Here is a 24,955-nt window from a genome sequence, read left to right as displayed (position 1 = left end):
GCTGTATTGGCACCTCTTGCACAGAGATGAGAAGATGCAAGTGTGACTTCATCTACTGAGGACCTAGGACATCCCAGCATACTCTCAATTTCCCTCTTCTTTTCTCTATCAGCCTTCTTGTCTTTGTGTACACATTATGGTTGTCTTTCAGCCTCACGGTCACGTAGTTCTTCCCACTTCCACATGGCTTTTGCCTTATTCTTCTCATAGCATGAACGTGCTATGGGAATGAGCCTGACCTGTCCAGCAAAGAGGAGTTTATTGGTGTGGAGACCTATGTTACATGGCTTGACAAACTGTTGAGTGTGTTGTGAAGGAGGCAGAGTGACAAGGAGGTCAGGGCACATGCCAGGCCAGGATTGCTGGCCTGTCCTTCCTACTGTTGTACAGCTCTTCTATGAAACCACACTGGTCACTTAGACCACACACTTCACAGGTGGTTAACTCTGTTTCTAATTTTCTGGGTATCTGACCTGAAAGGATAGGGCCAGGTTTGCAGATATGCTGAGAGCTTGCAATAGCAGTTGGAATCAATGGGAGCTGGGCTTTGAACTCCCTACTCAAGTACAGTATCAAGACCAAGAAGGAGGACCAGAATTTAGAGGAAGTGTTTTACCCTGTGTTTTGCACCATTTTTAGCCATTCTGCAAAGACTGATGCTCCTGTCCTCTCATATTACTGGTGCATGGAAAAGATCTAATCATCAGGCTTTTCAAGTTCTAAGAGGCTGCTATCATGAGTGCCTAGGAAAAAAACTTGTAGGAAACTAATAAATTTGCTATCTGAGCAGCAAGCAAGTCACAGGACGAAGTGCTGACAAATGAGAATACAAATATTGAACAATTTTTGATGAAATGAGCACTGAGAGAAATTATGAGAAATAATAACTTGCAGATGCAGGCAGCAGTATGTCTGATAAGCCCTGTGGGCTTAATCTGACATGATCTTCCTTCTGTTTTTCAGACTATTGGCGAGTCAGAAATGCCCAGTGTTTTGAACCAGTTATTGCCAATGATCAAGTCTTACAACAACAGGACGAAAGATGATTATACCTGTGAGGACTTCCTTATCTTGCTGGTATACATGTATTCTATTGTCGGAGAAATCAAAAGTGGAAAAGAGCTGGACGCAGCTGAAGAAGGGGTGAAAAAGGCCTTAGTCAAGGCTATTTGTGATGAGCCAGAGCCATCTCCTATGCTGCAGAAAATAACAGGTAAGATTCTGCTTGTGTGGTGAGAAATTGGATGGCTGTGAACGCAGGAACTAGAAGAAACATATAAAAGTGGCTTGACTTGTCTGTGGTGCTGAGGGTACCTGAGTAAGCACAAGGATTTCCTGTACATTTGTTCCATCTCCCATGTTCATACATGCCAAATGCTGACAGGCTGTCCTTGAATAGTGCTGAGTCTGATGAAAGCTCTACAAGTTGTTCTTTTTGTTAAAAGTTGGCTAAGTTTGTGTGTTTTCATAAGGTAATCTTTTCCACAATTTCTTTCATTGATCGGTGTAAAGTCAACCCTGGGAAGTCAAAATTAATCCTGGAAACATGTTCAGTGAACCACAGTTGCTTTGTGAATACGGGGAGCTGGCCTGCCTGGCATAAAAGAAGAAATGTGTCTAAAACCAACATTGAGCTTTTTGCTGAAATGACATGAACAGTAGCCTGTAAAAAATAGCACACTAAGCCTTTTTTTAGATCAGTACTCATAGAATAGAAAAGCCCTAACCTCTTGCTACTGGTGTCACAGTTTTGAAAAAAAAAGTTAAAAAACATTCATTAAAATGAATGAACTATTGCTCAAGGGTGGTGTATCAGAGTGGTAGAAAGGATCTTGCTTCCTGCTGTCAGTTTTCTCAATATTTACTAATAGAGAGCAGGTCATCGACAATGATCACCTTTGAGGTAGGGAGCATATGAACATTAATCAAAATGTTGTGAGAAGCTTGTAGTTGAAAGCTTTTGCAGAGAATGGGCCTGACTGGGGAGTCTTGAGGGCAGTGAAGTAATTCTGCTGTTGGTTCTTCTGGTAGTATTCCCTGTGGATGCTTCTGCTTCGAAATACCTGTGTGGTCTGGCCAGCCTGCTGTTGCTTTAAGTGTAAAATAGTTTAATGGTTAAAACACTCTTACTGTAGAAATGGGCATTTTCAGTCATATTTACACTGTGCTGTTATTTTAATACTCCTGGCTACGGTGCCCACAGTGTTCCAAGCTTCTTGTAGACTTTTGCCTCCTGTTTTTCTATACATAACGCACATCTTGTCCTCTATATAGTGTTTCCCTCACAGCTTCAGTGGTGTCTTCTACTGCAGTAATTTCTAAACCTCCATTTTCATATTTTGCTTTTTCTTCTATGATTGGCAGTGTTTTGGATCACATTTTTATGAGTTTCCCTTTGTTGTGCCTAACATAAGTATGGGAAAATTTGAGGTCTCTAAAACTTCAGTCAAGTTACAAAGAGAAACTGCATATGTAGATGCTTCCCTTGTTGCTCTCTGTGCAGTTAGTTAGGTTATGTAGTTGCAAGCACAGATGGAGATCAGAATAGACATTGTGATTGTCTTATGTTCCATAACCTGTCAATAATTCCACAGTTTTAATGAATATGCTTGATTCCTAGTGTGCATGTTTCCTGAGTAAAAGTGAACAGCTGGGTGTTTCCCCTCAAATTATAGGCAAATGAACAGGTGAATGAATGTTTCAGTACGAAGATTCCTGAATTTATGAATTAAAATTACTTCTGTCTCTTTAGATAGTGGGTGGACTATTAGAAGCATGGTGGTTGTCTGAAGTATGGCATTCATCTCCTTAGGCATAAGTATTCACTCTGTTATGTGGGGCATCTAACTGTGAAAAAGACAAGACCTTGACACTGTGCAGGTGCTGTTCAGCAACAGCCGAAGCATTCATGTGTTATCAACGTGAGTTTAGCCACAAGTCCAAAACACAGCACCCTGCAAGCTGCTATGAAGAAAGTTAACTCCATCACAGCCAGACCCGGTACAGGTAGTTTTAAACCAAGCATGTCGTTATTATGTTATGAAATTAATTGCATAACACAAAGCTGGAGTCCTTGCACCCTTCTGTTTCTGTATCTCTGCATTTAGCACAACCATGCTTGTGCTTTCTGCACAGGCGTGTGATAATATTTCCCCTTGCTTGCATACTTTTTTTGGTTCTTTCAGCATTCTTTGTTTCTACAAATCTTACTCAGAGTGACAGTTCTTTTGACTTGTTCATAAAAGAGGAAAAAAATATTAAAACTTATTGTTATGACCAAAAATAAGGATTGCCTTGGGAGCAAAACATGGAACGGAATTTCTAGAAATGCCCCCTAGGTAGTTTTCAAGCCTTTGTTCATCCAACAGATTGCTTTCTCAGAAATAGTGGAATTTGCTGAATTTGTAATTTGGTGTATTTGCCGTAAAGTTGAACTGTTAAGACTGAGAAAATATGAGCAACCTTAGACCTACTCTTCATTGACCGGTATTTTGCCAGGCCTTTGTTCTTCATCCTGCTTCCTCCTGCGTCTTGGGTACCTTGCTGGCTGCTTGGGAAGCAAAGCAAGTCAAAGCAGTGTGAGCACCTGCAAGCTTTCTTTCAAAGGCACAGCAGCAGGAGTTTCTTTGTTGCAAGGCCTGAAAGTCCGTGAATAGATGGCAGTACGTGTTTCCTCTTTTAGTACAATAGTGGATACAATGCTGAGACATCTGCTTCCAGCAGAACACGCTATGAACTAAAGACCAGTTATTCCTTTTAGCTGGTGTAAGTTGGCCAGTTTGTATGAGGTCAGCACAGCTCTGCAAGTCAGCAACAACCACAGGTTGGGACAGTTTGAGGTCCAGACATGTAGCATTCTGCCCTCATTTTACTCTAAGCCAGAAAGAAGACCAAACCTTTTCTACTCTGCTCTTAAATGCCCACAAAACTTAATTAAACTAAAATAGGTTTTAGTAATTTTTGGAATCTCTCATTCATCATCAGAACAACGCAAGATGTTCACAGTCTTTTATTCTTAGTTTTCTATTGAGGTAAATAATTGGGCAAATGTTAAATTGGACATGTCTGAAGGGAAAAGTAAGCCAGTTACTGAGTAGATTCAAGACACTGCCTGCTGGCTCACTCCTCACCTCCAGGTTCCCATGTGGGACCCAAGTTCCTGAATATTCAATATTCATTCTGCAGTAAATCTGCTGTTACTAAGGAGCTTAACCTGTAGAGATGCAGGTTTAAATTTCAAGCCCTGCTAGCGATGCATGATTGGACAATTTTGGTTATAGCAACAGAGAGCAAAATTCATAGTTGTCTTTAAAAAGGCATAGGCTGCAAAGGCAAGCACTTCAAGTTGAGAAATACCAGTAATTCAGTTTCCCATGCAACTGTCATTTGACTCCTGTGTGCACTGTAGCACGTTCTTCAATTTCGTGATTATATAGTATGTTTTCTATGAGCCGTGACTGCATTCAGTGTATGGACTGAACACCAGAGAGAACCAGAAAAATACAGCTTTGGTTAATCTTACACATGATGAATAAGTACTAATAAAATAAGCGAGTCTTTATATGATATTCAGCAAGTAACTTTCTCTGGGTCTCAGTTTGTAGTTCATGAAGGGGCCTGGCACTCTCAGCTTTGTGTGACTCATTTTGGAACTTAAAGAAGAAAAGCATTAAATTACACTTTCAGGTGTTAGTGATTACATTTCTTTGAACAGAGAGGACTTTGTGCTTTGCTTCTCCAATACACCTGGTGCCTGATGTTTTGGTTTCAGTTTGGATGCAGCACTGTACTAAGGCCGTTTGGTTGATTTAAGCTGAAATTAAAAGCCTTTTCTCAGCTGTGGCTCTGAACTGCTGCCTAAGCCTTTTGCTTTCCTTTTCTCTGCAAAGCATGGAAGGTATCTTAACAATGACACATTTTTATTGGTTTTATTTGTTGTTCCCATGGAGTCACTTGAGAAATAAAATGCAAAACTCTTGTAAAATTTTAGAAAAGTTGACTTTTGAGGTCATCAGTTGAAGTAATAGCCAGGTTTATATGAAGTATCTTTTATTCCTATTAAATTTGTTACAGGTAAGCTTACTTATGCTTAACTGATTCTGTGCCTGTAGAAAGTCTCTAGTGATGTGACCGTAGCACAGAACTAGTGTAAACTTACCCCACAAGATGCAGCTCATCAGTGCACAGGGTGTATTTATATATTCTGTGTCTATTTTTTGGTGTTGCCTAGTGAAACTGGATCAGTATTTGCAGTAGTGGAAAAAAAGGCGATTCTTGGAGATGTTAGTCTGTCTATCCACTTGGCTACACTGGATTTCCCTGATGCAGCCTGGATGATTACAGCCCTCTGCAGAATACGTTATGATGTAGCATTTGTGTAAGTTTATATTGTGAAAGAAGCATAAACACTCACAATTTCCTGGCTGTTGAGTGTTAGGCTTCTCAACCTTGTTGTTGCCTGAACATATGTTTTTGAAAATATTTGTACGATAACACTCTACATTTCTATAACACCTTTTTTCATTGAAACACTAAAAATATTCTGGAACTGTTAATTAAAATGAAAATGTAACACGTTAATCACCCAATAAGATTTAAGAAATATGATACAAATTTTTTGCATGCATAATAATACAGAAGTATATTACTGGTGTTGTGTTTGATGGAACTATTAAATAATACGTGTTGTGGTAGACTGTCTTAATGCCTTGGGTAGTAAAACTGGATGTAACAGCTCCAAGATTTCTCCCGGGTGTAATTTACCACAGACATATGTTCTTCATCATTGTTTCCAGCAGAATGTTACAAATTGGAGGGGAAACAAAATAGACCAAAACATAATGGAAAATGATGCTTTTCAACAGAATGTTGGATTTTGGGTGGGGACATCTTTTTGGCAGCTGTTTCAAAAAAAAAAAAAAAGCTGTGAAGTATGATTTATCATCTTATCTGTTCATCTGGTTTTGTACATGCCCACATAGAACTCTGTACAGCTACAAAACTTATGCAAAAGTGATGCTAATAGACCTACAAAGCAATTAAAAATCTATTTTTTCAGCTGTGCCGTTCTCTCTTTCATCTGCAAATCTCTATGGGAGCTTTGTAGAGTGGATCTGCCTTTCGTGGCGTGCTCTGCAGGTCAGCAGGCCAGGCAGAGTGCAAGGCAGCCAGCTCCGCTGCCCACGTGCCATAACCAAGGTGGTAGGGCTGTGGGTATCAGTTGTACCCCCTTGAGCATAGGTGTAGCGGCAACCCTCTTTGGAACAGGAACTGCTGTTTATCGACCTCTAAAACCTGACATTTTTAATCATAAAGTGGATTTCTGGACTTTTTCTTTCTTTTTCTACTGAAAGTGTAGTCATTGCTGTATTGCATTAGACACACGGCGTCTTGGCTGCTCTGTTTCTGATTGTCCTCTGCACACGATTCTTGGGAGAAATGTTTCACAAGCTACCTGAAGTATCATTGCCTTACTGCTGGCGTGGCCTCGGTATCCCGAATCCTAAAATCAATTCCAGTTTTGCAATAAGCATTTACATTCCTAGAAAAGGACAGCTGATTCCTTCAGAGGACAGACACACTCACTTTTATTTGGCTTGATCTTGGCTTCATTGCCGGTTTGGAGCAATAATTTCCCAGTTACAGGTAGGCAGGTATGGAATTAGGTCCTGGGCTTTGGTTGTAATGTAGGCTTTTTAGATTTAATTGAATGTGCCTCCTCTTTGTGCAGGAACACAGGAGGGCTTCCCCTGCTTCACAGTGGAGGTGGAGCTCAGGTGTCTGCTAGTTATTTACATGCTACCATCACTCTCCCCCCAGTTCATGAAGTTCAGAAAAATATTGTGAAACTACCACTGTTAAAATCAAAAAATCCAAGAGTAAATGCTGAGTGATTCTAAATTTTGTATATTTTTATCAATAATCTTTTCTATGAAGTTTGCACTAGTCCAGTGAAAGGCTAACCTTATCCCCCACCTGTATAGTAGCTTGTTTCCAGAAACTCATGATTTCAAAACAGAACTGATAAAAAAATTCATGACTTGAGGAAAACATTTGCAGTCTTTTTTTTTTATTTTTCTGTTTATTGAGCATTTCATCCTTGCTACAAAAAGATTTTTTTTTCACGTTTTAAAGCTAAATTCTTTATTAATGGCAACTTGTAGACAAATTAGAAATGGATTTATCTGCTGTTTGTATGTAGTGTAGGTATTTGCGGTAGGAACTATTACTGGCTATATGTGCACAAAATAAAATAAAGCTGCAGCCAGACTGTTTCTTGCTATCATTTAGGGAAAAAATAGAAAAATCAGAATTAAATATTGTCCTTTCTGCATTTTCAAAGAAACGTAGTTCAATAAATTCAAAGTTCTTTCTTTGAATAGCTAGAGAAGTCTTAACAAGCTGTGCTGTCTCGCAGGCCTTCTCAAGAGCTTCCATTTTACACATTCAGGCTTTAGGAGCTCTGTATTTGCATTGTCTGCACAAAAAATAAGAGCAATGTGTTAGCAATGCTGGGTCCTACTGGGGTGCTTCTGCATGTCTGGGTACAGAACTCAGGTTTTAAGGGTTGCTCCTCGATTCCAGGCATGCGTGGGAGTCTGGCTGCAAGCAGATAGTGATCAGCTCCCCACCAGAGCAAAGGTTTTTTTATAAACTAAACTGTTTATGTTAAAAGTTCATAGAGTGGGTTATGGAGGGTGGGGGGAATGCCTCAACACATCGAATAGCTAAATATTTTGAATGTCTAGACAGACTTCTCTCTGAAATACTGATCAGTTTCTTCTAGTCCCAGACACTGAAGGGGCGTTTTCATGCATAATGTTGGGAGTAAAACTTTGTGCTCCAATTTGAATTGGGAGGCTGTTGTATTTGCACGATTGTTATAGTCTGTGCTGCTTGGGGAATCTGCTTTGTCCTGTAGCCTACAAGTCAAAACTGCTGCTTTGTAATGAAGGCAAGTATCAGAAATGTCACTCAGTATGGTGTGTTCAGAGCTAAATCTGCTGTGATTGGAGCTGTAAATGCTGGTGTGGTGTGGCTGCACAAAATTCAGGGCTGCTGCCATTGTCATAGATGCATTACAAGGATGGAAAACTTTCTTATAGAATGGCTTCACTTAAATGACACTAAAAGAAAGCCATCTCAGATTATGGCAAAGTTTCTTTCTGCTGTGCTCCCTGTGTCTCCCTTCGTACCGAAGAGGTGGTCCTTGCTTTGCAGAGCCCTCTTGGGCTGGTGTGCAGATAAGGCACAGTTAGAATGAGTTTTCAGTTTTGCATCGGATGACAAAATGTAGTCTCTGTTGATAGAGCTAAATAGCTTCATCCTACCACAGTGCAGACATTATCACCGCAGCCGGGTGAAACCCAGACCATTTTCTCCCCAGTTCTGGAATGGGAGTTTGATACTCAGGAGATGGGGTTTTTTTCCTGTTGCCCCAGGTGATTTTATAGACATCTAAAATACCCCTCTCTGATTGGCAGAGGGTATGTTAGATGACCTCCCAGTATTTGACTTATTTTCGTGATGTGTTTTGGACACGATCCATTAGAAAGTGTTTTGGACACGATCCGTTAGAAAGTATTTGTGGTCCAGTAGTCCCAGAGGATGGTGGATCTGATGTTTCCCCCACCAGGAGCACTGGGAACACATGAGCAAAGCTGCTGCCTGGCTGGGCAAGAGGGACCGCATAGGGAGCTCTTGAGTTTAATTAACCCTGAGAAGCTGCTGCTACTGCAACACTTCAGTCCTTTGCTTCATGGTAACAGATCTATTGGGGGAAAGGGATCACACTTCCCAAGATATCAATCTGATTTACACAGCAGTCACAAGAGGATGGTTGTGACCTCTCTGCAAAAATGGGGAGAAATGGAATATTCACCAAAGCGATGACCTGCTCTTCTTTAGCCATTGACTCTGCAGGAGTAGAGTGCGTGTCCTAATTTCTGTCTGCTCTACTTAGAACCCTTGAGCTCTCCAAGACCTCAGTACCTCTCCGTTGTGGCTTTTCTAAAAGCTTCTTCCCATTCCTGTTCAAAATCCATGGTCAGCAACTGGGAGGAAGAGCAAGCCACACCAGCGGTCTCTGACTTCAGTCTTTGTGTTTCTGCCTGGGTGGATTCCTGTGCTATTTATCAGCAGGGAAGCATGGAGAGTTTTCTAGTGGACTGTCTGATAGACAAATTGTTTATACTAGCATTCTGGATTAATTTATATCTAAATTTACATATGTATATTTTTTTGCATGTCTTTAAAAAGCCAGGCATGTCTTAAAAAAACAGTGTTAAGCTATGGTTTTAGAAGTGAGAAAATCAGACTGCTTTGTACATATGCAGGGATATTTTGTTTGGATTCCACAGTGTGCATTAAAATGTATGTTAGAAGACAATCCCAATAGAAGCCCAGTGGCGCTGGAGGGGGGATTAATTTTTTTTTAAACTTTCATATGTTTTCTGTTTATTTTGTCTTCAGCACCTGGACTCAGTTGGCTCCAAACTGGATAGTAATTTTCATTGAAGTGTTTATAACATGAACCTTTTTTTTTTTTTTACATTTTTTAACATGAGACATATGCCTGCAGCTCTGCAGGCGGCTGTCTCGCTGCCAACTTAGCAGGACAACCAACTGCAACAGGAAACTGATACAGTGCAATTTTCATTAATGATTCGTATTCTTTTTCAGCATGCAAATTTAATAGCATTTAAAAGATGCTCCTGACATCAAATATCAATTTCCTTTAAGCATAAAATGAAAACTGAAGCTGCTTTAGAACAAGGCAACTTCAAGTTTGGGCATATTGTGAAATGATTACTAAATTCTTGCTATTTTGCAGAGCACACCCAGCCTGGCAAACTAAAAACAGTAAAGTATTAAATAACTGTCAAATTAAGAGGGAAAAAAAGAAAGGAAAAGGACTTGTTAGTAGTGACCACCCATATGACAGCATCTACTGAGATTTGGGGGGGTTGTTTTTCTTTTGCACACAACCATAGATCTTGAGATGCTTGCTGTCAGTTGCAAAATTTTGCTTTTGTACCTTTGAGTGCCTTCTTGTGAGGGTTTCTAAGTATTCTATTATAATTCTTGTCATTCTATTATCTGTTTTAAATACTGCCTGTGTGCTGGATCTCATGGCACAAGGACAGAGTGTTGCCTCCACCGAGGCAGGTTTAGATATTTGTAGTTTTCTTCAGCTCTGCAGTGGTCTTAATTCTTGTGTGTTCACTGTGAGATTTTATCGGGGTAAAGTCTGTCCTTCAAATTTTGGGCAGTCAACCTATTTCAGGCAAGCAATCTTCATGTATTTTAATGATAATGCAGTATGCTGAAATCCAGTATTTTAAGAGCCCAGAGTCATGAAATGGAGTTATAAGGCTGTGCATTGTCAGTGTTAAAACAAAGAAATCTCTTGAAAAATTGATAAAAATCCATCCTTAATTTTATTAAGCCATTGCCATGTTGGTCTAAGCATTTCACCAGCAGAACTAGGAATATGAAAGTCATATTGAATATAATTTCTAGAATTTAGTAAATAGCTTAGTGATTTATGACTTAACATACATCACTTGCCCATGCAGTTTGCTGGTCAGCATGCCCTAACTTTCTTCTCTTCATTCCAAGTTTTGAAGGCTCATTGATTTTGGCTCTGGAGGCCTTCTGTTCAATAGTTCATTACAATCAAAATAATTTGCTTTCACTTTCATACATATTATATTTTAAGGCTCAGGTTCTACTTCTGTAAAAATAAGTATAAAAATATATAGTGCTTCTCCTGCCCGCAACAGTCCTGAGACCAAGCTAACGGATGGATCAAACTATCATGATGTGGCCATGCAGCAGGATTAAATATTTTCATTGATGTCTCAACCTTTTCTTAGTATAGCAATTTAAATACCTTCCTTAGAGCTGTTGTTAGTGCTACTGCCATTTTGTTTTCCATAACATGCAAATATTGTCACGTACTACAGAAGTTGAAAAGCACTGTCTTACTCAAGCCCTTAGTATAAACCCAAGAGGCAGATCTCTCATGGTCTTGTATTTTAAATCAACATTGAGGAGCTGCTCTTATACTCCCCTTCATCCTGTTTCTTCTTGTTTAGTTTTAAATTTTATAGCTGAGTAAATGTCACCTCTGATGGTTAAAGTTCAGGTCAAGTTACATTTTGCCTTGACCCTCCTGCTCTCTTTTGTAGACACTGGGACTGTGGTCTGTCAAGACGGGAAAGTTCACAGATCATAGCCTAAGGATTTTTTTTTCCTCTTTCTTTCTTTGATATCATTTCTTTAGGCAAGGAAAGGAATGTTAGTGAAATTGGATTTAGGGAGCTCTGTTAATTGAGACTTTTGTGTAAATAACATAGTGATGTTTGTGCCCTACGCAGTTTTAGAAAGCATTATGCATCACTGAGGCTGGTTTAGAAACAGATGTCTGATTCTCTTTTAATTTCCCACTTTATTTATTAAAACAAACATTATTGTGAGAATACTTGCCTGATGAGAGGTGGTAACAGCCAGCCATAGCCAATTAAACACATTTATTTAATGAAAAACACAACAAATATGTATTTGACTTGCATGGGTGTGTGAATATTCCTGGTTTATTAAAATCTCCTTCATAAGCTTTTGTTTCTGGAGCTGGCTGCGTATATTGATTTTGCAGATCTATGTATGGCATGTGTATTGCTGTAGCCCCAAGACTTAAAAAAAAATAGAAGGACAGAGAGGTAGAATTAGAATTATAAAACAGTCTTTAAGGAGTGCTTATAGCCATGGAGAAGTGCTGCTGCCTGTTCACCAAGAAGAGTTATGCAAATAACAGCTTCTTTCCCAGACTGTTACTGAATATCAGTGCATCTGTACCTAGGAGGCTCCTCTGAAGCATGCCCTGATCCTAGCAGGAATTCTGCCTTTTTATCTTGTGCTTTTATAGTGTTGAGCAACTGGAGAATATACAGACATGGCACAGACACCCTTGTCTTAGTTTAAAGAAGGTTTATTAGAACGGAGTCTGAAAATTAGAAAAACCTAGTAAAATAAAAATTTGTAAGAGCTTTTGTTTCCAGTAGCCTTGCGTAATAGCAGACGGGAGTTGGAAGTCAGAGGAAGAGAATCTGATTCTTCACTTCCTTCATCATCTTTTCTCTTCTTCTCTTTTCTGCCATCGTCTGCACATTCTGCTCACATATCTGCAAATCCTGTACGCTGAGGAAGGAAAGGCAGAAGATATAGTAGGGGCTAATCGATTGCACCCATATCTTAATGTGGTTTATACTGAGAAACTGTAATTCTGGCATTTGTTAACTTTTGAAGGCTTGCCTTCACAAACTCACTGTTGTTCCTTTGATGCTTTCCTCCACATAATTCCCAAAGAAATAAGACAAACCACTTAAAAGCTGAAACAACATTTTGACTGTAGAGAATTATACTTACTTTACTGGCAAGTTCAAATAATTTGGCTGCACATCATAGCTGTCTGCTGCTTGCACTAGTGAAGTGATAAGAACAATTGCAGGTTGTCTTCCAAATGGTCCAAATGTTTGCCAGTGGGTAAATGCAGGCTTTGCAGGTATTTGACAGTGAGGGTACTAAGATTTATGAATAATTTATTCAATTTGAGATTTTTCTGCTGTATTCCTTTAGCTGCTTTTGCCTCTTTGTGCCACAGTTCTTTTCCCCCATGCAGTCCTTGCCTAAGCTTTTCCTGGGGGCTTCATCAGTAAAGGTCAGGTTGCAAACGTTGGATGTTGCCGTATTTCTGTTAATAATTATTCATTTGTACCTATTTGCTTTACATTCTGCAAACCCCTTCTTTCTTCAGAAATACCCTTATATTGAAAATTCACCTCCTTTCCTAAGTGTTATTCTCGTCTAAAGGTCTGGATGTTTTACTTTGAGGTCGTGGCTCCTAACTTGCCTTCATGGTGGTTCCTTCTCAGTTCTTGTGTCTTAGACATCATTACTCTGTGCAGAAAACACAAATTTATCTGGCATATATTTCAAGAAACAATAATATGTAGAAGTGATACCATATACTCATTTATAGCTGGTTTTTATAAGACAAAAAATGACAATCTTTGGGTTTTTTCCTTCCATTTTCCTTGCCCATTTACCATCTGCTGCTCGAGCAATGCAGTCTTTCTGGCAGATAGATAGGAACTGAGTGTGCATCATGCCTTCTATTTTGCAGTAAGTGGGGATTTCTGCACTTTACAATGCATGTGACCCTTCCTTAACTAAGTCTCTTAATGGCCCTGGGTTTGAAGTGCTGTCTTGTGCATTGCCTGTGCAAATAACTTCTTCCAGTCTCTTGCTTATAGTGGTAGATAGCATGGTTTGGTTTATTTTTCCTTGTAGCAGCTGTGATTGTTCGTTTTAATAATTACTCAATTCTAGCATATTCACTAGTATCTCTTTCCCAGTGTCGGAGATAAACTGGGATGAGTCATAGAGCACTTATTCCCAGAGATAGCTTCAGCAATAAAAAAGGGACCATGAATACTTCGGGCAAAAGTATTAGGCATAGAAGGTATGAAGGTCACTGGGTTTTGTTATTCTTTCCCCCTCCCTAAGAAGATGAAGTTCTTTTCAAATAGACAGCAGAAATACCAATTAGTGTGCTTTATGCTGAAATGTAATCAAATTTAAAATGTAAAAAATACCTTTCGGCTACAGTATAATCGGGGCCCCTAATTATGAAAGGCATATGTTTCCCTCCATCTTTCTTCCCTTCACCCATGTAGATAATTGTCCTTCTCGAATGATTTCTTCTTTGTAAAAATCTTTGTGACATTCTACTCCTGGTTTGCTCAAAGCAATGCTGTTATCTGGTGCATTAGGTTTGCGTTGTTGGATTCTTGAAGGATAATATACAATATAGTTACACTGATTACTTGCTATTTTGTATGTCATCTGTGTTTTGGAATATCTCAAAGCTTGTCAGTCTTCCACTGGGGATTACATCATTTTGGGGGTCTCAACTGTTCTGAAACAAAAGCATACTTCAGTGGTAAAATATGAATGCCCAGACAACTGGCAGTCTTTCAAGGCTCCAAACTTGACACAGAGTTAATGTTAGAGAAATGTATTTTCTTCTGTTGTAAACAATTATTTCTATGCCTTTTCTTATCCCTTTTCCCCCTCCTTTCTTAAGGTAGAGTTTTCTTTATGGTTAGTAATTAATGACATAAAATATATTTCTTTGTCTTCCTCTCAGCCACTGCAAGATTTATTCTGGGGTGGTGATTTTGGATTCTGCATGGTCTTTGAATACTTTGGCAGTGGCCCCTTCAAATTAATAATTGTTTCCTTAGTGATAAGCCTGATCTTGTTTGAAATGTGCAAGTCTCTGGTTTTTAGTTTGCCTTTTTGTTAGAGATAGATCTCTGGGGTGAAAGTTACCTGCACTTGCCAAGCTACCTTGTCCCATATTGAATTATTGGTACATGTACAAAGTGGTTTCACAGACTGTATCACCCATCCCATAGGCACCATTTATGTTGTAAAGGCTTCATAAGGGTTGAATTGAAACAAAATTTGTTGCACTAGGGTGAATTTCAACTCAATATCCACTATATAAAATGGCTTCAGAGCTGTTACAAGAAGATACTAGGAAGAACAGCAATGCAAAATTGGATCAAGAATTTGTCATTTGCATACTTAATCTAGATTTTTATGCTATCCCTGCTGCTTTGTGAGGTTTAACATATATATGCTCCATTTAACTTGTTCTGAGGAAAACCTGTCTGCCAGACTACCAACTCCCTGCTTTTATTTGGGTGGCCCAGTTCCAAGCTCATCCTCTGATGGGTCCCTTGTGGATAGCAGCTTCCACAGTTGGGCTCACCCATGGACAGGCAAAGCCTGCTTTGGGAGCTGCTGCATTCAGAGGCACTGCCTGAATCTCTCTCACAATCCACTAGGTAACGATGCAGCCAAAGTGAAAGCACCATCAGAATATTCTCAGCTTCAACAGAGCATCTATTTTATTTTTCTAAAATAGTATTTCATCAAATATTCTTATCATTTCTCCCTAATGTTAATAATTTGCCTTTTCATTTGCAAGAGGATTTAGAAATAGAGTTAATAACTAATAATAGAGTGAATAACTAATATGAACTAATAATGACAACTATAAAATGTAAATTAACTAATATTATTAATTTATTTTAATGTGACATATAGTACCAATAAATAAGTTAATATTGTTGGCGAGATATGTGTGGATCTAGTTCTGATAATCAACTGGAAAACTTAGACTTCATAGAATCATTTAGGATGGAAAAGACCGTTAAGATCATCAAGTCCAACCCTTAACCTAACACTGCCAAGTTCACCGCTAAACCACATCCCTTAGTACCACATCTACATAAGTTTGAAATACCTTCAGGGATAGTGACTCAGATAGTGACTTTGCCATCATCCAGGTGAGATGATACCCCAAAACTGGGTTCCTCCCCATACTGAGCTGCAGGATGAGGTGACCGTGTGGCTCTGTATCACCCCAGTTCTGTGTTTACATCTATTGGCTCATTTTATCTCAATTTAGGAGAAGATGCAGGTGTTCAGTTAGTGAGCAACCAGGTAATGAGCACCAAGGCAAGGAGCCCCACCAAAGACTGGTGATGGGAGTATGCCCCAACAGCCCTACTAGCCACCAGAGAATCCACAAGGAAGGGTGATTTTTCTGGATACTCAAGTGGGAGTATCTCCTGTGACAGACCCCAGTGTCACCAGTCCCCACTAGCCTAGTTCAGGTACCACCTGAACTTTTGCATTGATGTCATTAATGCCCATGGGGCAGAGCCTAGCTGGCCATGTCCTCTCTGGGCTGCATGGGGACCCCATTTTGAGACTTAAAAGCACCATGAACAGGCAAGGTTGTGGCTGGCTTCTTTACTTCCTTCCCAGGGAGGGTATAAAATCCCATGGATGAAAAGGCAGCAGATTGAGCGCCATGGCAAGTTATGGGCCAGGTGAGCAACAATGGAGGAGGCAAGGTCTCCTCAGCCTAGCAGCTCCTGCATTTGCATCTCTGGGCACCCCGTCATGAGAAGTCACCCCACCATGGTAGAGCATGTCGTTGTGGCTGAGCACTGTATACATCAGGCATCCCATCGTATCTGGGCATCCCACTGTGGCCAGATACCCACAACAACCAGACACCTTTCCATGACCAAGCTACTCCATCACACCAGGCATGATGTGAGTTAATGTAATAGCTTTCAAAAGATAAAGTTTCCTCTTGATTTTGTGATAGATTTTTCTTTAATTTGCAAAGGTTTTGTGTTAGAAGAGCTACGTGAGTGAGGAGTTTATGCTTTTGTTTCACAGAAGATGCTGACATGACAGATTAGTTCTTTCTGTAGGAAGAAAAGCATTTAAATAAGTAGAAAGCATATATGAAAATATTCTAGGAATTTTTTTTAAGACTGGAGCTTTCAAAAAATATCCCTTAAAAGATTTTCTATCTCCTTTTAATTTACCACAGATTAATGAAATCTATATTTTTCTTCATTTCAGTGGAATTTAATTTTAATTACTTTTTTTCATGTGTGCATGAGCTTCCCGATATAAAGAGATTAGAAGGTCTTCATTCATTCTTTTCAAGGCAGACCACTGCAAAGAAAACACTTTGTAAGCAGTTAAGCAGAATTGTGCAAGCTGTTATTGCTGTTGCTTAAATCTATGGCAAATCTGATTTCCATTGGTTTGCTTGAAAGTCATGCAGTCAAGTATGTAAACGTGCAGGTCGTGCAGATTACAAGTTTATTGAAGGGTCACTATCCAGTTATCAATCGCAGTTGTTCATAAGATCCTTAACACCGGGTTGAAAAAATTATCTTTTGGTTTGAATGGTTCTCACCCCTAAAAACATGATAAGGTCTGAAGAGCATTACTATTTTCAACTAAATAGTGGTTATGTCTTTCAGGCATCAGACCAAAGATCATTGATGTTGGTATGAATTCTTCCACTTCCATCAGCATGCTCTGGGTCATGCCCTTAATAAACTGCTGTGTTCACTATCCAGATCAGAAAATATTATAGTGTAATAACTTGTGCAGTACAAACAGAAATGGGTTCAACAATAGCCTGCAGTACTAATTCTACCTCTAGTCAAGCCAGTGGAAGATAAATATCCCACAAGAAAAGCTGGACTGTTTGTTTCATTAAAGTTACCTTTCAGCTCACCTAACTATGGTAAAAACATTTTGACATTACCACCTTACCCACACACTGATATTAGTGAGGAAAGGTTGGCATGGGCAATAAAATGCCGTGTAAGATTTTGGAGCATGTATCATTAAGTGAACACGGGCTCATCCATGAAGTAAAAAGGGGGTTTGTCTTTGTTTTGAAGGTCTTTTAATCATGATAGGACAATTATATTTACACTGCAGAAGTTTTGAAAGGCATGGTGAAGTTGATAGTGACAACTGAGAAGCCCTATATCAGGAACCCTGAAAATAGTATTGGGATAGAAAGTTTGGTTGTTTAAAAATTAGGAATTCAGGTATTGTACTGTAAGGAGAAAGAAGGAAAGGGATAATGTTATGCAACATTACTCTATTAGTGTTCTGAGATAAAAATGGAAGGAAAACCCCTTCACATCATTACATTATAATGGAGTAATGTAGTGGAATTCAAAAAATATTTTATTTAGTAAAAGAAAGGGAAGGGAAATGCCCTAACATTAAAAATATTCCAGAAAAACAATGAATTTGAGATAAAAATGTGCAATAGAAAAAAATAAGTACCTGATTTTGAAGCCTGATTTTTGAGGCAAGCATCTTCAGCCTTCTCTCTGGCAAGGCTTAGAAAAGCAGAATTCTTTCCATTAGGTGCGGCTTATTTTTGGTGGGTCTGTTCAGACCCTTACTGAATGTCACAAAAGGAATATTCCTAGAGATGAAAAACTTTAGATAGAAAATTGCAGTCTGAACTGTAAAATGAGAAGTACTTCACTGGTGGGTCTGAAAGTGCAAACCCTTTTACTTGCTTTTGTTTGTCTGAAATATTAATCTTGTGTGAAAGCTAAATGATAATTAACCTTTTTCTCCATGTGATGCTGAATTTTAGCTTTACAACAGGAAAAAAAAACAAGCTACTCAAATATGATGCTAGCATTCATCTTAAATTTTAATTCTGTTTAGCTTTATTTTTAAAATATAAGCTTTTTTTTAATTATGAAAAGGGAACTGAAAGAAATAGGATATCATTATGCTAAATTGTTGATTGCTTTCCAGTTTTGTTCTATACTAAATTATTCCCTTGACAAACAGGATAGAAAGTATCTGTACTTAACACATTTTATGATTAATCAACTTCTGTGTTTGTGTCTGGTTAGTAAAAACAGAGCTACTGTTGAAGGGTGAAAGTAATTGTGCTGGCTTATGCCTGCGGTCATTGCTTCTGCCTCTGCTGGGGGCATTTTCTCCAACACGTATCAACTACTGTGTAGAAAGTATAGCAGTGACTGAGGAAATGGTTGCTGGTGGGCTGTGTCTGCAAAGCCTTTCACTTACACTTTCTACAGTCCATTAGCAGAGATGCCCTGGTATTAGTTGTTAGTTGTTAGGTACCCAAGATTCACTTTTGATGGTGGCAAATTCTCAAAAGGTCTTCGTTACCACTGGCCCAGAGATGGGGACTGGCTAAGCTGGTGCTCCTCACTCCTAAGAATCACGTCCATGTGACTATGTTAATTGGCTTTATGGTCCAGACAATGGAGTGGTTTCTTTGAAGAGCTCTTGAGCACGATTCACTAGCTACTTTGAAAAGATTACCATTGAAGACCCTTCAGTACAATTTTCAGTCACTCTGCGCAAAGCGCTCCCTTGCAGTCCCAGCTTTGGTAGAAAGTGCTTCTCTGATATTTCGCAGATGCACCCGGAGGGGATCTCGGCTCAGGTTTCTGGATGCTTATTATAAAGCCATGAGGCCCTTGAGGGAGAACTGTGCATCACTGAGAACACTGGAAGTTCAGGCTTTTGTAAGAGAAGAAGCTGAGCTGTGAGGTCCACGCTTTCCCCTATGTGTCTGGGTTGGGTGGAGAGCAGGGCCATTGCTGATGATCAAAGTAGATAGTTGGACACTGTGGATACTGATTTTGTTCCTTAACCCTGTTTATCAAAGAGGAAGGTACTTATTAGTACAGAAGTGAGAAGGGAGTGTTGCTAGCCTGAAAGTCATTGTTATCTGGATTTTTGCATGGGAATAGGGGGAGAGAAGGAAATGTTCTTCCAAAAGCAGCCTTATCCACTAACTCGTTTCATAATTTCCTTCGCACAATCAATTTGCATTCCTTAGAAGCAATGTCTCGCTTCTGTTTTTTCTCTATCAAGGGGAAATGGAAGTAAATGGCTCATTTTCTTGTATGACTTTGACATCTTCCACACTTCGTAAGAAACAGAAGATCTTTTTCTGAAGACGGTCTTGAATACAAGCTTTTATATGTTTTAAAATGGGAGAAGCAGAGTTTCTTGACTGATACTTGAGCATGCAGCTTTCTAGTGTATGTTGTTGTTTATGTGCACAAGTGATGATTCGTTCAGATAAAACTGCTCCGTTTACCCATGCAGATGCTATACCAAGAGCAAGTGCCATCACATGTAAAGGTCAGTATAGAAAAATAAAGCAAAAGGTCACTGTGAAATAATCATGATAATTTATTCATTATAATAAATATTAATGTAAAGATGTAAAATGCTTGCTCAGTTTTCTTTAGTGCTTGCAAAAATGGTATTTCCATATGTAGGACAATTCAGCAAAAGAGATGTTCTTTCTGCCCATTACTCTGAGGACAAGAAATGAGAAACTGCAACAGTTCCCGGTCACTGTAGATCGGCAGAGACTTATGTTGGTTTACAGCATTATTTTACGGGTTGTTTTTAGCTTGGACTGATTCCCTGATCTGGTTCACATTGCAGCTTGTTTCTCAGCTCTCCTACCAGCATGGCCAAGGGAGCCAGTTTGCAGTGCTGGAGGGTGCTGGGAGGGGTAAGAAATCCTGCCATCATCCTGGCCGCTGGGCAGCCTAGACAACCATTTGTTTCATGAATTTTTAATTCCACATGATTAGCACTTTATCAACCAAATTCACAGATTCCATAGCTTTCACCAGGGAATCCTACTGCTTTTTCTGTTCAGTCTGGTTGTTGAACTGTCAGTGAAATAAAATAGCAGGCAACCTTCCTGGAGATAGGAGAAGTCATGTCAGTCCTCCTCTGTCACCCTTCAGCACATAGCTGATGCCATCGTGGTCCTGCGGCTTTTGTCTCCTCATAATAGCAGAAAGGCATTCCTACAAGCAATCAGTTGTGGTTTTGGATGGGTGCTAAATCCCACTTTCCTTTTCCCTCCCCATCCCACAGCATTCACCAGCATTTGTCTCTAAGGGCACGGGTTATATCTTTATATGCTCTCCTTTATTCATTTTAATCTAATCTACCTCCCTTACATCATTCTCCTCTCTTCCTGCCAGGAAGTCATGCCGAGGGGAGCTCCATTGGTCCCCTGAGTGTTGTCTCGGTGAGATATCTTGTACTGTTGAAGGCTCCGTTGTATGCTTTGTGGAATGCAGATGGTCTAGCCATGAACTCCATTTTGTCTTTCAACATAAAGCAGTGCATTTTTAATACATAACTCCAATAAATAGAGCAAGAGGAGATCCAGTTAACAATGGTTCCTTAAGGCAGGTATTTCAGTTGTCTTGGAGTTGTATAGTGTCTCGGTGTGGCTTCTTTATGTCCCCATCGGGAGCATTGCTTCTAGAATATGGGGTTGCTATAAGGCAGTATCACAGTAATGTCAATGTGCTAGCTTAAGTCCTTGTTGTATTTTTTCATACTTTATTCTTTTTAAGTAGCTGTGGTTATGCTGCTCCTCAAGGGACTATTGCTTCAACGCAATAGTTAGACTTATTTTGTTCCTCAGAAAGTGGTGGCTTATCTAGCCACATTTATTTAAGTGACTGCATAGCTTAGCCTCCGTTTACGATTTTTTGGTAGACTATACTTGCCCTATAAATTGCACCAATCTCTGTCTGGATGAAATGTGAAATTAATTTTTAAAATTGCAAACAGGTTTTATTTTTAATCAGTTATACCAAGCTTCCTTAAATGTGCTGAAGGCTTTTTAAAAATTTAATTCAAAGGCATTTTGATAAATTTAAATGCAAGTTTTTCCAATTAATGATAGAACTGAAAGATCATACTGTCCTAAAAGCTTCACTTGACTAGACCTCATCCGTTGCTATCTAGTTTTTGTTCACAAATTGGAAATTGGTTCTCTGTATCTAACAACCAAAGATTTTCTCAGCTTTGAGTGAACCAGCCTTTGAATTGAGCTGATGAATAAACTGACTTAAATAAAATGTTCTCCCTGCACCTGCAGAAGAAGCTGCAGCTGCCAAAAGATGAATACTTAAAAAAACTTGGATCCCTAGGATTTAGCCAGTGATTTCTGCCAGTTCAGTACTTTGATGTTCTTTGAAAGTTCATCACTAAATGCACAGTAATGGGGGTTTTATGTAAGTGAAGCCTTTTTTTAAAAAAAAACAACATAATCACAATTTGAAATCTTAATAAGCAAAAAATCCCAACTTAAGTAAAACTATTGGTGGAGGCAGTTTTTAATATCTGCTTTTTATTCATCCTCTTGGCTCTGAAATCAGCATGGGCTTTCCATATGGCTGTCAGTGCAGGTGATGGAGGTCAGCTGCCAGCAGAGAGAAGTATTAGTTTAAAAGAAAAAAAGATAAACCAGGGAGAGAAGCATCATGTCACTAAGTCACTAGGGATGGAGGGTTCTGAAAGAATTTCAGGAGGGAGCAGCTGAGTTACAGTCATATATATTACTTCAGCACAATGACTTCAGCAAAGAAACAGATGTGTCTAATAGCATACCTAACTTAGGAAAATGAGTATAATTATAAAACTTACTTTCCTGCTGGCACAGCAAATGAAGTGCTGAAGAGAAAAATATAAAGGTAGAAGGAGAAGATGGCTGTTGAGCCCTGTAAGCACAGGCAGGAAACCTCTGGGATGCAGGGGAGGGCAGTGCCTGGGTCTAAAAATGGCAGGAGTTAGCAATGAACCATGCAGCAACTCCCAACAGAAGGAGGGTAGCAGTCAGAGACCTGGATCATCAGCAGTGGGCTGGTGAGGGTTCTCACATTGTGAGGGCATGAGAAGGTAGCTATTCAATACATAGTCCTCTTCACTTAATTCTGCTTGAAAATGCAAGAAGATTATGATAGTTTCCAGAAAAAACTGAAGTCCAGGTTACAGGACTTCCTGTGAAAAAATGTAAGGCAGCAAGCATCAGAAAGAGTACATAACTCTTTTTGGCCTGTGTCCAGTGAAAATGACATCTGGTAAGATTTTGTGCAAGTGATTAGGTGTATGTTTTCAGCTTGGACAGCAGTTGTCAGATAAATGAATTTAATAGTAGCATCTTTTTGAGGGTGTTGCTTTGCATAAATTGAGATTGACATTTACAAATGAAATCATCCTCCTCTTTATTATGTTTAGCTCTTGTCATAAGTTAATAGAAAAGGCAGAGAAATGAAGCAATGGGAAGTGAATAGCTGGGAGATCACAAAAGGAACCAGAGTTATCTGGAAGATCTTGGAAGAGACATGGGAAAAACAAAAAACATCTAAAATATGGGGGGTTGTATGAAGAATTTTGTTCATATCCTGTAATATAGAGATACTGAAATTAAAATGGCAGACAGTTTAAATGTTGTCAATAGAGATGTCATTTCAGGTGTAGTTTTTGTGTTCATTTTCTAATATGAACGCAGGAGAAATACACAGTTGCATTGTGCACATACGTACTTCCATATACCTCTGAAGATCTGGAAAGTCTGCCCATGGCTGGAAAAGATGATTCTGCAAAGGCAGGATCAAACACTAAATTCCTATTTCGTGTTCTTACCCAATCAGACATTGGAGAATTGTATCTCAGACAGTCACATAGCAAGGAACACGTGGTATTTCAGATGGTCAGATGTCACATTTTTAAAGATAATCAGCAGAAGAAAACCCACAAATACCAGAACAAAATAATAATAAAAAAAAATTAAATTGTAACATAGATACAGATGAAGTACATTCTATTAGTAGTGATGATATGGTAGAAATAGAAATAAAAGTGCCATATTTCACAGTTGGACACTTCAAAGGATACTCCTCTCCCAGTTATCTTCTGATCTGCTTCATATCACAGGTCACCTAAATAGTATTTACAAACCTCCTGGCTGGAACACTCTTTCAGGATTTAAGGTGTCGCAACTTTTTTTTACATCAAAATTTCAAATACACTCATATTTCTCTGAGAATGTTACGTCAGAGTTAGCTTTTATGTAAACTCATGTTTAGGAGTATGTCTTCTCAAGACCAATGTGAAACTTTCCTGTAGAGGCAGAAAAGTTTTCTCCTGACAGCTGTGTGATGAGGATAGACAATGTCTAGTAGTTAGCCAGGTACTACTTCAAATGAGCTTGAAAAGTTGAGAACTAAAGCAGGAGGCAAAAGGCTTAACCGTTGACTGATGTCACTGAGAAACAGGTCTGAACTCTGTGTTCCTCTTACATCTGAATGTAAATATTACTGTTCTCCTCCAAAGTGCTTTGCCACCCTGAAGAGTAAAAGGTGAAGATTGTACTACTCCTGCTATAATTTTGAGTGTGGCCTAGACTTGGATGTGAAGTCTCACTTTTGGCACCAAACTCATTCTGAGAGGCTGGCGTTTACCATGTGGTGCTTGGGCAGCAATGGATTCTGCTGTCTCAGGCTCTAGGTGCTTGGCCCTAGGTGCTGGCCTTTCTGAATTCTTTGAGGATGAGGTTTTGGGAATTTTGTACTGATCAGGCAGTTGCTAGTTACTTCAACTAGGTGGGTGCTATCTTTTACTCTGCTCACAGAGTATGCTTGCTTTTTACTCTCTTCTATCACTTCAAGCAAATAATAGCATAAGCTATTATATAAGTTACTGCAAGTCCCTGTGCAGTTTCTCACAAACCCTTGCAGTAGGAAAGCTGCTCTGTGGACCCCGGATGTTAGGCACACTGGCAGGCATTTGAAGAGACTTTTTTTCATGCTTTTCTTCCTGTTTTGTTTTCACAGGAAAGGAGAATTCATTAAAAATATTTCTACAGCACCAAGGTGAAAGGACTGTGTCCCTAGGGTCATAGCAGAAATAAAACTCCGGAGTACTTTACTCTTGCCAAAGTAGGAATGTCTGATTGCTTTGCTCATGAATGATTTGAAGGAAGAGGGATATTTTTTCAAATCTGTTTAATTAAGATGCCTCTTCAGCTCTCCCTGTCCTTCATTTCAATAGGTTTTCAGAGGCTCTCGAACCAGAACTACACAGGACTCTATTTCAAGTGTGCTGTAAAGAGCTGATAATATAGCCTTTGTGGCTAGGGCACAAAATCTTCCTTATATAGCTTTTCTGAACAGTATACACTTGTTCTGCAACAGATCTGGTGTTGTTTATTCCCAATAACCATTCTCAAGTCAGTATAAGTGACACTTCCAGATAACTTTCTTCCTCCCTGATAACAATCTGGTAGTTTATACTACTTTCCAGAAGCGTATATTTCTGTTTAGTTTTTTTGGGTGCATTTAGTATTTATTATGGCCAAAGTAATGATTCTTTCAGTATCTGCCAGCTAGATCAGTTTTGAGAAGAGTCTCTTCAAAGCAATGTCTGTTTAGAACTGACTTATTTATGTGCAGTTTCTGTTCCACAACAAAGCAGTCAAAGAACAGAACATCAATTCCTGGTGCCTGAGAAAGAGGCCTGAGAAAAGTCTCAGGAAACAGGTATGATTCAGAAAATCATTTGCAAGAGCTCTGTGTTCCGAATAGCTGTGTACTTATGCACATTTCAGATCTTATTTTTAAGGCTTTGCTTTTTGAATGAAACACTAACAGATGTGGAGGTG

At 39.2% G+C, this 24,955-nt stretch overlaps 1 protein-coding gene across 1 annotated transcript in view; it reads left to right on the top strand.

The window, feature by feature from the left end:
• SCFD2 (sec1 family domain containing 2) overlaps positions 1–24,955 on the top strand; it is a 201,706-nt gene that overhangs the window by 85,714 nt on the left and 91,037 nt on the right. The window contains exon 5 of the mRNA XM_054065995.1: positions 964–1,213. Within this exon, the coding sequence (XP_053921970.1) occupies positions 964–1,213 (250 nt within the window). The remainder of the gene's footprint in view (positions 1–963; positions 1,214–24,955) is intronic.

The sequence above is a fragment of the Cuculus canorus genome, chromosome 4 (genome assembly GCF_017976375.1).
Source record: "Cuculus canorus isolate bCucCan1 chromosome 4, bCucCan1.pri, whole genome shotgun sequence".
NCBI lineage: Eukaryota > Metazoa > Chordata > Aves > Cuculiformes > Cuculidae > Cuculus > Cuculus canorus.
This window is presented reverse-complemented; position numbering and strand designations above follow the sequence as displayed.